This window comes from Oncorhynchus clarkii, chromosome 10 (assembly GCF_045791955.1).
Source record: "Oncorhynchus clarkii lewisi isolate Uvic-CL-2024 chromosome 10, UVic_Ocla_1.0, whole genome shotgun sequence".
In the NCBI taxonomy this organism is placed as follows: Eukaryota; Metazoa; Chordata; class Actinopteri; order Salmoniformes; family Salmonidae; genus Oncorhynchus; species Oncorhynchus clarkii.
Window position 1 is genome coordinate 75213755 of NC_092156.1, and position 17500 is coordinate 75231254.

Sequence of the window (17500 nt, forward strand, 5' to 3'; positions counted from 1 at the left end):
TTTATGTAAATATCACAATGTAGGAATAAATCCGTCACTAGATTTTGAAATATGAACTTTATTTACTCATGTTTATATGAACATACATACAGTACAGCATAAAACGGCCTAGCAACCGCCTAGCAACCAGGCTCAACTATGAGGTCTACGGGCAGAAGGGTCCTTAAAAAACACATCCTCCTCCTCTATCTCCATCTCTCTCTGAAAGTATCCATGTCTAGCGTTTATAGTGAATGAATCCCAAATGGCACCCTAAACCCTACATAGTGCACTACTATAGACCAGGGCCCTATTCCCTATATAGTGCACTACTTTAGACCAGGGCCCTATTCCCTATGTAGTGGTACTACTTTAGACCAGGGCCCTATTCCCTATATAGTGGTACTACTATAGACCAGGGCCCTATTCCCTATATAGTGGTACTACTTTAGACCAGAGCCCTATTCCCTATATAGTACACTACTTTAGACCAGGGCCCTATTCCCTATATAGTGCACTACTTTAGACCAGGGCCCTATTCCCTATGTAGTGGTACTACTTTAGACCAGGGCCCTATTCCCTATATAGTGGTACTACTATAGACCAGGGCCCTATTCCCTATATAGTGGTACTACTTTAGACCAGGGCCCTATTCCCTATATAGTACACTACTTTAGACCAGGGCCCTATTCCCTATATAGTGCACTACTTTAGACCAGGGCCCTATTCCCTATATAGTGCACTACTTTAGACCAGGGCCCTATTCCCTATATAGTGCACTACTTTAGACCAGGGCCCTATTCCCTATATAGTGCACTACTTTAGACCAGGGCCCTATTCCCTATATAGTGGTACTACTATAGACCAGGGCCCTATTCCATATATAGTGCACTACTTTAGACCAGGGCCCTATTCCCTATATAGTGAACTACTATAGACCAGAGCCCTATTCCCTATATAGTGCACTACTTCAGACCAGGGCCCTATTCCCTATATAGTGCACTACTTTAGACCAGGGCCCTATTCCCTATGTAGTGGTACTACTTTAGACCAGGGCCCTATTCCCTATATAGTGGTACTACTATAGACCAGGGCCCTATTCCCTATATAGTGGTACTACTTTAGACCAGAGCCCTATTCCCTATATAGTACACTACTTTAGACCAGGGCCCTATTCCCTATATAGTGCACTACTTTAGACCAGGGCCCTATTCCCTATGTAGTGGTACTACTTTAGACCAGGGCCCTATTCCCTATATAGTGGTACTACTATAGACCAGGGCCCTATTCCCTATATAGTGGTACTACTTTAGACCAGGGCCCTATTCCCTATATAGTACACTACTTTAGACCAGGGCCCTATTCCCTATATAGTGCACTACTTTAGACCAGGGCCCTATTCCCTATATAGTGAACTACTATAGACCAGAGCCCTATTCCCTATATAGTGCACTACTTTAGACCAGGGCCCTATTCCCTATATAGTGGTACTACTATAGACCAGGGCCCTATTCCCTATATAGTGCACTACTTTAGACCAGGGCCCTATTCCCTATATAGTGAACTACTATAGACCAGAGCCCTATTCCCTATATAGTGCACTACTTTAGACCAGGGCCCTATTCCCTATATAGTGGTACTACTATAGACCAGGGCCCTATTCCCTATATAGTGGTACTACTATAGACCAGGGCCCTATTCCCTATATAGTGCACTACTTTAGACCAGGGCCCTATTCCCTATATAGTGGTACTACTATAGACCAGGGCCCTATTCCCTATATATTGCACTACTTTAGACTAGAGCCCTATTCCCTATATAGTGGTACTACTATAGACCAGGGCCCTATTCCCTATATAGTGGTACTACTATAGACCAGGGCCCTATTCCCTATATATTGCACTACTTTAGACCAGGGCCCTATTCCCTATATAGTGGTACTACTATAGACCAGAGCCCTATTCCCTATATAGTGATCTACTAGTGACCAGAGCCCTATTCCCTATATAGTGATCTACTAGTGACCAGAGCCCTATTCCCTATATATAGTGAACTACTATAGACCAGGGCCCTATTCCCTATATAGTGGTACTACTATAGACCAGGGCCCTATTCCCTATGTAGTGGTACTACTATAGACCAGAGCCCTATTCCCTATATAGTGAACTACTATAGACCAGGGCCCTATTCCCTATATAGTGGTACTACTATAGACCAGAGCCCTATTCCCTATATAGTGGTACTACTATAGACCAGAGCCCTATTCCCTATATAGTGGTACTACTATAGACCAGAGCCCTATTCCCTATATAGTGGTACTACTATAGACCAGAGCCCTATTCCCTATATAGTGAACTACTATAGACCAGGGCCCTATTCCCTATATAGTGGTACTACTATAGACCAGAGCCCTATGGGAGAGTCCTATGGGTCCTGGTCCAAAGTAGTGCACTACATAAGGAATAGGGAACTAGTTCACTATGTAGGGTCCTGGTCCAAAGTAGTGCACTACATAAGGAATAGGGAACTAGTTCACTATGTAGGGTCCTGGTCCAAAGTAGTGCACCACATAAGGAATAGGGAACTAGTTCATTATGTAGGGTCCTGGTCCAAAGTAGAGCACTACATAAGGAATAGGGAACTAGTTCACTATGTAGCGTCCTGGTCCAAAGTAGTGCACCACATAAGGAATAGGGAACTAGTTCACTATGTAGGGTCCTGGTCCAAAGTAGTGCACTACATAAGGAATACATTTGGACATACATATATCAGAAATGGCCTAGCAACGGCCTAGCAACTGCCTAGCAACCAGGCTAAACTATGAAGTTGTTAGGCAACCAATGGGCTCTAGTGCCCTGGTTACAAGCACTATAGGTAGGGAACATAGTGTCCACTATAGGTAGGGATTATAGTGTCCACTATAAATAGGGATTATAGTGTCCACTATAAATAGGGATTATAGTGTCCACTATAAATAGGGATTATAGTGTCCACTATAAATAGGGATTATAGTGTCCACTATAAATAGGGATTATAGTGTCCACTATAAATAGGGATTATAGTGTCCACTACAGGTAGGGAATATGGTGTCCACTACAGGTATGGAACATAGTGTCCACTATAGGTAGGGAACATAGTGTCCACTATAGGTAGGGAACATAGTGTCCACTATAGGTAGGGATTATAGTGTCCACTATAAATAGGGATTATAGTGTCCACTATAAATAGGGATTATAGTGTCCACTATAAATAGGGATTATAGTGTCCACTACAGGTAGGGAATATGGTGTCCACTACAGGTATGGAACATAGTGTCCACTATAGGTAGGGAACATAGTGTCCACTATAGGTAGGGCATATGGTGCCCAAATTTTGGGAAGCAGGCAGTACATCTGTAGTGAGTCCAGCCCAGTCACCACAGAGAAAACAGTCAAAACGCATAACAACATTAAAACAGGGTCGTTCTGAATTCCAACTAAAGGCAGGTCAATTCATGTCCTACATTTAAATCCCAACTGCAAAAAGGCCATCTATTTTCAACGACTTCCCAATAAACTGAAAAGTAAAAGCGATTTATTTAGTTTAAATCGAAATTACTTCCTAAATTGACTTTGACTACCTTTTTAATTGGAATTAACCCCCCCCCCCCAACTCTGCAAAAAACAAAAACAACTAACTACATTTCCCTGGTCCATGACTCCGCCTCCTCACTGCATGACGACGTGGGGCTCTATGTGGAAAAGCAGCTCGTCGTCGCCGCGACGAACCTCCAGGAGGAGGGGCCCGTCGCCTAGCAACGCCCCCTGCAGCTCGTCGGTGGTCCCGAGTGGGCGGCCGTTCAGCTTGAGGATCACGTCACCGGCCTCTATCCCGCCCCTTTTGTAGAAAAAAAACGAGAGGTTCTCATTGGTCGTTGGTTCCTAAAGAAGGCTTCTTCCACATTGGTACAGGTCAACCTTGCCCATTGATAGGCTAGCTAGCTAAAACTACGTTTTTGATATAACAGATCAACCTATTGCATTAATCCATTCCTCCTTTCGCTCCAATCAGGGCCTTTGAGGTGTGTCACTGTGTGTGTGTCCGTGTGTGTGTGTCCGTGTCACTGTGTGTTTGTGCATCTTTGCATACGTGTGTGTGTGTATGTGTGTGTGTGTGTGTGTGTGTGTGTGTGTGTGTGTGTGTGAAAACACCTACCTGTGCGCGGGGGACTCAGGTATAACCTGATGGACCAACACTCCACGGGTGACATCATCAGGGAAGTCAGGATTCTGCCTCTTCATCTCCTCTACCAGACTACAGTATAAATACACATTAATTAGATTACTCCTCTACCAGACTACAGTATAAATACACATTAATTAGATTACTCCTCTACCAGACTACAGTATAAATACACATTAATTAGATTACTCCTCTACCAGACTACAGTATAAATACACATTAATTAGATTACTCCTCTACCAGACTACAGTATAAATACACATTAATTAGATTACTCCTCTACCAGACTACAGTATAAATATACATTCATTAGATTACTCCTCTACCAGACTACAGTATAAATATACATTAATTAGATTACTCCTCTACCAGACTACAGTATAAATACACATTAATTAGATTACTCCTCCACCAGACCACAGTATAAATACACATTAATTAGATTACTCCTCTACCAGACTACAGTATAAATACACATTAATTAGATTACTCCTCTACCAGACTACAGTATAAATATACATTAATTAGATTACTCCTCTACCAGACTACAGTATAAATACACATTAATTAGATTACTCCTCTACCAGACTACAGTATAAATACACATTAATTAGATTACTCCTCTACCAGACTACAGTATAAATACACATTAATTAGATTACTCCTCTACCAGACTACAGTATAAATATACATTAATTAGATTACTCCTCTACCAGACTACAGTATAAATATACATTAATTAGATTACTCCTCTACCAGACTACAATATAAATACACATTAATTAGATTACTCCTCTACCTGACTACAGTATAAATACACATTAATTAGATTACTCCTCTACCAGACTACATTATAAATACACATTAATTAGATTACTCCTCTACCAGACTACATTATAAATATACATTAATTAAATTACTCCTCTACCAGACTACAGTATAAATATACATTAATTAGATTACTCCTCTACCAGACTACATTATAAATACACATTAATTAAATTACTCCTCTACCAGACTACAGTATAAATATACATTAATTAGATTACTCCTCTACCAGACTACAGTATAAATATACATTAATTAGATTACTCCTCTACCAGACTACAGTATAAATACACATTAATTAGATTACTCCTCTACCAGACTACAATATAAATACACATTAATTAGATTACTCCTCTACCAGACTACAGTATAAATATACATTAATTAGATTACTCCTCTACCAGACTACAGTATAAATATACATTAATTAGATTACTCCTCTACCAGACTACAGTATAAATATACATTAATTAGATTACTCCTCTACCAGACTACAGTATAAATATACATTAATTAGATTACTCCTCTACCAGACTACAGTATACATATACATTAATTAGATTACTCCTCTACCAGACTACATTATAAATATACATTAATTAGATTACTCCTCTACCAGACTACAGTATAAATATACATTAATTAGATTACTCCTCTACCAGACTACATTATAAATACACATTAATTAGGTTACTCCTCTACCAGACTACAGTATAAATACACATTAATTAGATTACTCCTCTACCGGACTACAGTATAAATACACATTAATTAGATTACTCCTCTACCAGACTACAGTATAAATACACATTAATTAGATTACTCCTCTACCAGACTACAGTATAAATACACATTAATTAGATTACTCCTCTACCAGACTACAGTATAAATACACATTAATTAGATTACTCCTCTACCAGACTACAGTATAAATACACATTAATTAGATTACTCCTCTACCAGACTACAGTATAAATATACATTAATTAGATTACTCCTCTACCAGACTACAGTATAAATACACATTAATTAGATTACTCCTCTACCAGACTACAGTATAAATATACATTAATTAGATTACTCCTCTACCAGACTACAGTATAAATACACATTAATTAGATTACTCCTCTACCAGACTACAGTATAAATACACATTAATTAGATTACTCCTCTACCAGACTACATTATAAATACACATTAATTAGATTACTCCTCTACCAGACTACAGTATAAATACACATTAATTAGATTACTCCTCTACCAGACTACAGTATAAATACACATTAATTAGATTACTCCTCTACCAGACTACAGTATAAATACACATTAATTAGATTACTCCTCTACCAGACTACAGTATAAATACACATTAATTAGATTACTCCTCTACCAGACTACAGTATAAATATACATTCATTAGATTACTCCTCTACCAGACTACAGTATAAATATACATTAATTAGATTACTCCTCTACCAGACTACAGTATAAATACACATTAATTAGATTACTCCTCCACCAGACCACAGTATAAATACACATTAATTAGATTACTCCTCTACCAGACTACAGTATAAATACACATTAATTAGATTACTCCTCTACCAGACTACAGTATAAATATACATTAATTAGATTACTCCTCTACCAGACTACAGTATAAATACACATTAATTAGATTACTCCTCTACCAGACTACAGTATAAATACACATTAATTAGATTACTCCTCTACCAGACTACAGTATAAATACACATTAATTAGATTACTCCTCTACCAGACTACAGTATAAATATACATTAATTAGATTACTCCTCTACCAGACTACAGTATAAATATACATTAATTAGATTACTCCTCTACCAGACTACAGTATAAATACACATTAATTAGATTACTCCTCTACCTGACTACAGTATAAATACACATTAATTAGATTACTCCTCTACCAGACTACATTATAAATACACATTAATTAGATTACTCCTCTACCAGACTACATTATAAATATACATTAATTAAATTACTCCTCTACCAGACTACAGTATAAATATACATTAATTAGATTACTCCTCTACCAGACTACATTATAAATACACATTAATTAAATTACTCCTCTACCAGACTACAGTATAAATATACATTAATTAGATTACTCCTCTACCAGACTACAGTATAAATATACATTAATTAGATTACTCCTCTACCAGACTACAGTATAAATACACATTAATTAGATTACTCCTCTACCAGACTACAATATAAATACACATTAATTAGATTACTCCTCTACCAGACTACAGTATAAATATACATTAATTAGATTACTCCTCTACCAGACTACAGTATAAATATACATTAATTAGATTACTCCTCTACCAGACTACAGTATAAATATACATTAATTAGATTACTCCTCTACCAGACTACAGTATAAATATACATTAATTAGATTACTCCTCTACCAGACTACAGTATACATATACATTAATTAGATTACTCCTCTACCAGACTACATTATAAATATACATTAATTAGATTACTCCTCTACCAGACTACAGTATAAATATACATTAATTAGATTACTCCTCTACCAGACTACATTATAAATACACATTAATTAGGTTACTCCTCTACCAGACTACAGTATAAATACACATTAATTAGATTACTCCTCTACCGGACTACAGTATAAATACACATTAATTAGATTACTCCTCTACCAGACTACAGTATAAATACACATTAATTAGATTACTCCTCTACCAGACTACAGTATAAATACACATTAATTAGATTACTCCTCTACCAGACTACAGTATAAATACACATTAATTAGATTACTCCTCTACCAGACTACAGTATAAATACACATTAATTAGATTACTCCTCTACCAGACTACAGTATAAATATACATTAATTAGATTACTCCTCTACCAGACTACAGTATAAATACACATTAATTAGATTACTCCTCTACCAGACTACAGTATAAATATACATTAATTAGATTACTCCTCTACCAGACTACAGTATAAATACACATTAATTAGATTACTCCTCTACCAGACTACAGTATAAATACACATTAATTAGATTACTCCTCTACCAGACTACATTATAAATACACATTAATTAGATTACCCCTCTACCAGACTACAGTATAAATACACATTAATTAGATTACTCCTCTACCAGACTACAGTATAAATATACATTAATTAGATTACTCCTCTACCAGACTACAGTATAAATACACATTAATTAGATTACTCCTCTACCAGACTACAGTATAAATATACATTAATTAGATTACTCCTCTACCAGACTACAGTATAAATATACATTAATTAGATTACTCCTCTACCAGACTACAGTATAAATATACATTAATTAGATTACTCCTCTACCAGACTACAGTATAAATACACATTAATTAGATTACTCCTCTACCAGACTACAGTATAAATACACATTAATTAGATTACTCCTCTACCAGACTACAGTATAAATATACATTAATTAGATTACTCCTCTACCAGACTACAGTATAAATACACATTAATTAGATTACTCCTCTACCAGACTACAGTATAAATACACATTAATTAGATTACTCCTCTACCAGACTACAGTATAAATACACATTAATTAGATTACTCCTCTACCAGACTACAGTATAAATATACATTAATTAGATTACTCCTCTACCAGACTACAGTATAAATATACATTAATTAGATTACTCCTCTACCAGACTACAGTATAAATATACATTAATTAGATTACTCCTCTACCAGACTACAGTATAAATATACATTAATTAGATTACTCCTCTACCAGACTACAGTATAAATATACATTAATTAGATTACTCCTCTACCAGACTACAGTATAAATATACATTAATTAGATTACTCCTCTACCAGACTACAGTATAAATACACATTAATTAGATTACAGACCTCCTCTACCAGACTACAGTATAAATACACATTAATTAGATTACTCCTCTACCAGACTACAGTATAAATATACATTAATTAGATTACTCCTCTAACAGACTACAGTATAAATATACATTAATTAGATTACTCCTCTACCAGACTACAGTATAAATACACATTAATTAGATTACTCCTCTACCAGACTACAGTATAAATATACATTAATTAGATTACTCCTCTACCAGACTACAGTATAAATATACATTAATTAGATTACTCCTCTACCAGACTACAGTATAAATACACATTAATTAGATTACTCCTCTACCAGACTACAGTATAAATATACATTAATTAGATTACTCCTCTACCAGACTACAGTATAAATATACATTAATTAGATTACTCCTCTACCAGACTACAGTATAAATATACATTAATTAGGTTACTCCTCTACCAGACTACATTATAAATACACATTAATTAGATTACTCCTCTACCAGACTACAGTATAAATATACATTAATTAGATTACTCCTCTACCAGACTACAGTATAAATATACATTAATTAGATTACTCCACTACCAGACTACAGTATAAATATACATTAATTAGATTACTCCTCTACCAGACTACAGTATAAATATACATTAATTAGATTACTCCTCTACCAGACTACAGTATAAATATACATTAATTAGGTTACTCCTCTACCAGACTACAGTATAAATACACATTAATTAGATTACTCCTCTACCAGACTACAGTATAAATATACATTAATTAGATTACTCCTCTACCAGACTACAGTATAAATATACATTAATTAGATTACTCCTCTACCAGACTACAGTATAAATACACATTAATTAGATTACTCCTCTACCAGACTACAGTATAAATATACATTAATTAGATTACTCCTCTACCAGACTACATTATAAATATACATTAATTAGAATAAAGACCTCCTCTACCAGACTACAGTATAAATATACATTAATTAGATTACCCCTCTACCAGACTACAGTATAAATACACATTAATTAGATTACTCCTCTACCAGACTACAGTATAAATATACATTAATTAGATTACTCCTCTACCAGACTACAGTATAAATAAACATTAATTAGATTACTCCTCTACCAGACTACATTATAAATACACATTAATTAGATTACTCCTCTACCAGACTACAGTATAAATACACATTAATTAGATTACTCCTCTACCAGACTACAGTATAAATACACATTAATTAGATTACTCCTCTACCAGACTACAGTATAAATACACATTAATTAGATTACTCCTCTACCAGACTACAGTATAAATACACATTAATTAGATTACTCCTCTACCAGACTACAGTATAAATACACATTAATTAGATTACTCCTCTACCAGACTACATTATAAATACACATTAATTAGATTACTCCTCTACCAGACTACAGTATAAATACACATTAATTAGATTACTCCTCTACCAGACTACATTATAAATACACATTAATTAGATTACTCCTCTACCAGACTACAGCATAAATACACATTAATTAGATTACTCCTCTACCAGACTACAGTATAAATACACATTAATTAGATTACTCCTCTACCAGACTACAGTATAAATATACATTAATTAGATTACTCCTCTACCAGACTACAGTATAAATATACATTATGTAGATTAAAGACCTCCTCTACCAGACTACAGTATAAATATACATTCATTAGATTACTCCTCTACCAGACTACAGTATAAATACACATTAATTAGATTACTCCTCTACCAGACTACAGTATAAATACACATTAATTAGATTACTCCTCTACCTGACTACAGTATAAATACACATTAATTAGATTACTCCTCTACCAGACTACAGTATAAATACACATTAATTAGATTACTCCTCTACCAGACTACAGTATAAATACACATTAATTAGATTACTCCTCTACCAGACTACAGTATAAATACACATTAATTAGATTACTCCTCTACCAGACTACAGTATAAATACACATTATGTAGATTAAAGACCTCCTCTACCAGACTACATTATATATATACATTAATTAGATTACTCCTCTACCAGACTACAGTATAAATACACATTAATTAGATTACTCCTCTACCAGACTACAGTATAAATACACATTAATTAGATTACTCCTCTACCAGACTACAGTATAAATACACATTAATTAGATTACTCCTCTACCAGACTACAGTATAAATACACATTAATTAGATTACTCCTCTACCAGACTACAGTATAAATACACATTAATTAGATTACTCCTCTACCAGACTACAGTATAAATACACATTAATTAGATTACTCCTCTACCAGACTACAGTATAAATACACATTAATTAGATTACTCCTCTACCAGACTACAGTATAAATATACATTAATTAGATTACTCCTCTACCAGACTACAGTATAAATACACATTAATTAGATTACTCCTCTACCAGACTACAGTATAAATATACATTAATTAGATTACTCCTCTACCAGACTACATTATAAATACACATTAATTAGATTACTCCTCTACCAGACTACAGTATAAATACACATTAATTAGATTACTCCTCTACCAGACTACATTATAAATACACATTAATTAGATTACTCCTCTACCAGACTACAGTATAAATACACATTAATTAGATTACTCCTCTACCAGACTACAGTATAAATACACATTAATTAGATTACAGACCTCCTCTACCAGACTACAGTATAAATACACATTAATTAGATTACCCCTCTACCAGACTACAGTATAAATACACATTAATTAGATTACTCCTCTACCAGACTACAGTATAAATACACATTAATTAGATTACTCCTCTACCAGACTACAGTATAAATATACATTAATTAGATTACTCCTCTACCAGACTACATTATAAATACACATTAATTAGATTACTCCTCTACCAGACTACAGTATAAATACACATTAATTAGATTACAGACCTCCTCTACCAGACTACAGTATAAATACACATTAATTAGATTACAGACCTCCTCTACCAGACTACAGTATAAATACACATTAATTAGATTACTCCTCTACCAGACTACAGCATAAATATACATTAATTAAATTACTCCTCTACCAGACTACAGTATAAATACACATTAATTAGATTACTCCTCTACCAGACTACAGTATAAATATACATTAATTAGATTACTCCTCTACCAGACTACAGTATAAATACACATTAATTAGATTACTCCTCTACCAGACTACAGTATAAATACACATTAATTAGATTACTCCTCTACCAGACTACAGTATAAATACACATTAATTAGATTACTCCTCTACCAGACTACAGTATAAATATACATTAATTAGATTACTCCTCTACCAGACTACAGTATAAATATACATTAATTAGATTACTCCTCTACCAGACTACAGTATAAATACACATTAATTAGATTACTCCTCTACCAGACTACAGTATAAATACACATTAATTAGATTACTCCTCTACCAGACTACAGTATAAATAAACATTAATTAGATTACTCCTCTACCAGACTACAGTATAAATATACATTAATTAGATTACTCCTCTACCAGACTACAGTATAAATACACATTAATTAGATTACTCCTCTACCAGACTACAGTATAAATACACATTAATTAGATTACTCCTCCACCAGACTACAGTATAAATACACATTAATTAGATTACTCCTCTACCAGACTACAGTATAAATACACATTAATTAGATTACTCCTCTACCAGACTACAGTATAAATACACATTAATTAGATTACTCCTCTACCAGACTACAGTATAAATACACATTAATTCGATTACTCCTCTACCAGACTACAGTATAAATACACATTAATTAGGTTACTCCTCTACCAGACTACAGTATAAATACACATTAATTAGATTACTCCTCTACCAGACTACAGTATAAATACACATTAATTAGATTACTCCTCTACCAGACTACAGTATAAATACACATTAATTAGATTACTCCTCTACCAGACTACAGTATAAATACACATTAATTAGATTACTCCTCTACCAGACTACAGTATAAATATACATTAATTAGATTACTCCTCTACCAGACTACAGTATAAATACACATTAATTAGATTACTCCTCTACCAGACTACAGTATAAATATACATTAATTAGATTACTCCTCTACCAGACTACAGTATAAATATACATTAATTAGATTACTCCTCTACCAGACTACAGTATAAATACACATTAATTAGATTACTCCTCTACCAGACTACAGTATAAATACACATTAATTAGATTACTCCTCTACCAGACTACAGTATAAATATACATTAATTAGATTACTCCTCTACCAGACTACAGTATAAATATACATTAATTAGATTACTCCACTACCAGACTACAGTATAAATATACATTAATTAGATTACTCCTCTACCAGACTACAGTATAAATATACATTAATTAGATTACTCCTCTACCAGACTACAGTATAAATATACATTAATTAGGTTACTCCTCTACCAGACTACAGTATAAATACACATTAATTAGATTACTCCTCTACCAGACTACAGTATAAATATACATTAATTAGATTACTCCTCTACCAGACTACAGTATAAATATACATTAATTAGATTACTCCTCTACCAGACTACAGTATAAATACACATTAATTAGATTACTCCTCTACCAGACCACAGTATAAATATACATTAATTAGATTACTCCTCTACCAGACTACATTATAAATATACATTAATTAGAATAAAGACCTCCTCTACCAGACTACAGTATAAATATACATTAATTAGATTACTCCTCTACCAGACTACAGTATAAATACACATTAATTAGATTACTCCTCTACCAGACTACAGTATAAATATACATTAATTAGATTACTCCTCTACCAGACTACATTATAAATACACATTAATTAGATTACTCCTCTACCAGACTACAGTATAAATACACATTAATTAGATTACTCCTCTACCAGACTAAAGTATAAATACACATTAATTAGATTACTCATCTACCAGACTACAGTATAAATACACATTAATTAGATTACTCCTCTACCAGACTACAGTATAAATACACATTAATTAGATTACTCCTCTACCAGACTACAGTATAAATACACATTAATTAGATTACTCCTCTACCAGACTACATTATAAATACACATTAATTAGATTACTCCTCTACCAGACTACAGTATAAATACACATTAATTAGATTACTCCTCTACCAGACTACATTATAAATACACATTAATTAGATTACTCCTCTACCAGACTACAGTATAAATACACATTAATTAGATTACTCCTCTACCAGACTACAGTATAAATACACATTAATTAGATTACTCCTCTACCAGACTACAGTATAAATATACATTAATTAGATTACTCCTCTACCAGACTACAGTATAAATATACATTATGTAGATTAAAGACCTCCTCTACCAGACTACAGTATAAATATACATTCATTAGATTACTCCTCTAACAGACTACAGTATAAATACACATTAATTAGATTACTCCTCTACCAGACTACAGTATAAATACACATTAATTAGATTACTCCTCTACCAGACTACAGTATAAATACACATTAATTAGATTACTCCTCTACCAGACTACAGTATAAATACACATTAATTAGATTACTCCTCTACCAGACTACAGTATAAATACACATTAATTAGATTACTCCTCTACCAGACTACAGTATAAATACACATTATGTAGATTAAAGACCTCCTCTACCAGACTACATTATATATATACATTAATTAGATTACTCCTCTACCAGACTACAGTATAAATACACATTAATTAGATTACTCCTCTACCAGACTACAGTATAAATACACATTAATTAGATTACTCCTCTACCAGACTACAGTATAAATACACATGAATTAGATTACTCCTCTACCAGACTACAGTATAAATACACATTAATTAGATTACTCCTCTACCAGACTACAGTATAAATACACATTAATTAGATTACTCCTCTACCAGACTACAGTATAAATACACATTAATTAGATTACTCCTCTACCAGACTACAGTATAAATACACATTAATTAGATTACTCCTCTACCAGACTACAGTATAAATATACATTAATTAGATTACTCCTCTACCAGACTACAGTATAAATACACATTAATTAGATTACTCCTCTACCAGACTACAGTATAAATATACATTAATTAGATTACTCCTCTACCAGACTACATTATAAATACACATTAATTAGATTACTCCTCTACCAGACTACAGTATAAATACACATTAATTAGATTACTCCTCTACCAGACTACAGTATAAATACACATTAATTAGATTACTCCTCTACCAGACTACAGTATAAATACACATTAATTAGATTACAGACCTCCTCTACCAGACTACAGTACAAATACACATTAATTAGATTACTCCTCTACCAGACTACAGTATAAATACACATTAATTAGATTACTCCTCTACCAGACTACAGTATAAATACACATTAATTAGATTACTCCTCTACCAGACTACAGTATAAATATACATTAATTAGATTACTCCTCTACCAGACTACATTATAAATACACATTAATTAGATTACTCCTCTACCAGACTACAGTATAAATCCACATTAATTAGATTACAGACCTCCTCTACCAGACTACAGTATAAATACACATTAATTAGATTACAGACCTCCTCTACCAGACTACAGTATAAATACACATTAATTAGATTACTCCTCTACCAGACTACAGCATAAATATACATTAATTAAATTACTCCTCTACCAGACTACAGTATAAATACACATTAATTAGATTACTCCTCTACCAGACTACAGTATAAATATACATTAATTAGATTACTCCTCTACCAGACTACAGTATAAATACACATTAATTAGATTACTCCTCTACCAGACTACAGTATAAATATACATTAATTAGATTACTCCTCTACCAGACTACAGTATAAATACACATTAATTAGATTACTCCTCTACCAGACTACAGTATAAATACACATTAATTAGATTACTCCTCCACCAGACTACAGTATAAATACACATTAATTAGATTACTCCTCTACCAGACTACAGTATAAATACACATTAATTAGATTACTCCTCTACCAGACTACAGTATAAATATACATTAATTAGATTACTCCTCTACCAGACTACAGTATAAATACACATTAATTAGATTACTCCTCTACCAGACTACAGTATAAATACACATTAATTAGGTTACTCCTCTACCAGACTACAGTATAAATACACATTAATTAGATTACTCCTCTACCAGACTACAGTATAAATACACATTAATTAGATTACTCCTCTACCAGACTACAGTATAAATACACATTAATTAGATTACTCCTCTACCAGACTACAGTATAAATACACATTAATTAGATTACTCCTCTACCAGACTACAGTATAAATATACATTAATTAGATTACTCCTCTACCAGACTACAGTATAAATATACATTAATTAGATTACTCCTCTACCAGACTACAGTATAAATACACATTAATTAGATTACTCCTCTACCAGACTACAGTATAAATACACATTAATTAGATTACTCCTCTACCAGACCACAGTATAAATACACATTAATTAGATTACTCCTCTACCAGACTACAGTATAAATACACATTAATTAGATTACTCCTCTACCAGACTACAGTATAAATACACATTAATTAGATTACTCCTCTACCAGACTACAGTATAAATACACATTAATTAGATTACTCCTCTACCAGACTACATTATAAATACACATTAATTAGATTACTCCTCTACCAGACTACAGTATAAATACACATTATGTAGATTAAAGACCTCCTCTACCAGACTACATTATAAATACACATTAATTAGATTACTCCTCTACCAGACTACAGTATAAATACACATTAATTAGATTACTCCTCTACCAGACTACAGTATAAATAAACATTAATTAGATTACTCCTCTACCAGACTACAGTATAAATACACATTAATTAGATTACTCCTCCACCAGACTACAGTATAAATACACATTAATTAGATTACTCCTCTACCAGACTACAGTATAAATACACATTAATTAGATTACTCCTCTACCAGACTACAGTATAAATACACATTAATTAGATTACTCCTCTACCAGACTACAGTATAAATACACATTAATTAGATTACTCCTCTACCAGACTACAGTATAAATACACATTAATTAGATTACTCCTCTACCAGACTACAGTATAAATACACATTAATTAGATTACTCCTCTACCAGACTACAGTATAAATACACATTAATTAGATTACTCCTCTACCAGACTACAGTATAAATATACATTAATTAGATTACTCCTCTACCAGACTACAGTATAAATACACATTAATTAGATTACTCCTCTACCAGA

The 17500-nt window shown here is 33.1% G+C and overlaps 1 protein-coding gene across 1 annotated transcript in view; it reads right to left on the reverse strand.

Annotated features, from left to right (window-relative positions):
• Positions 1 to 3686: 3686 nt before the first annotated feature.
• The window catches only part of LOC139419738 (serine protease HTRA3-like), a 36544-nt gene continuing 22730 nt past the window's right edge, over positions 3687 to 17500 (reverse strand). The window contains exons 10-11 of the mRNA XM_071169730.1: positions 4174 to 4272; positions 3687 to 3855 (exon numbers count right to left, since the gene is read on the reverse strand). Of these exons, the coding sequence (XP_071025831.1) occupies positions 3687 to 3855; positions 4174 to 4272 (268 nt within the window). The remainder of the gene's footprint in view (positions 3856 to 4173; positions 4273 to 17500) is intronic.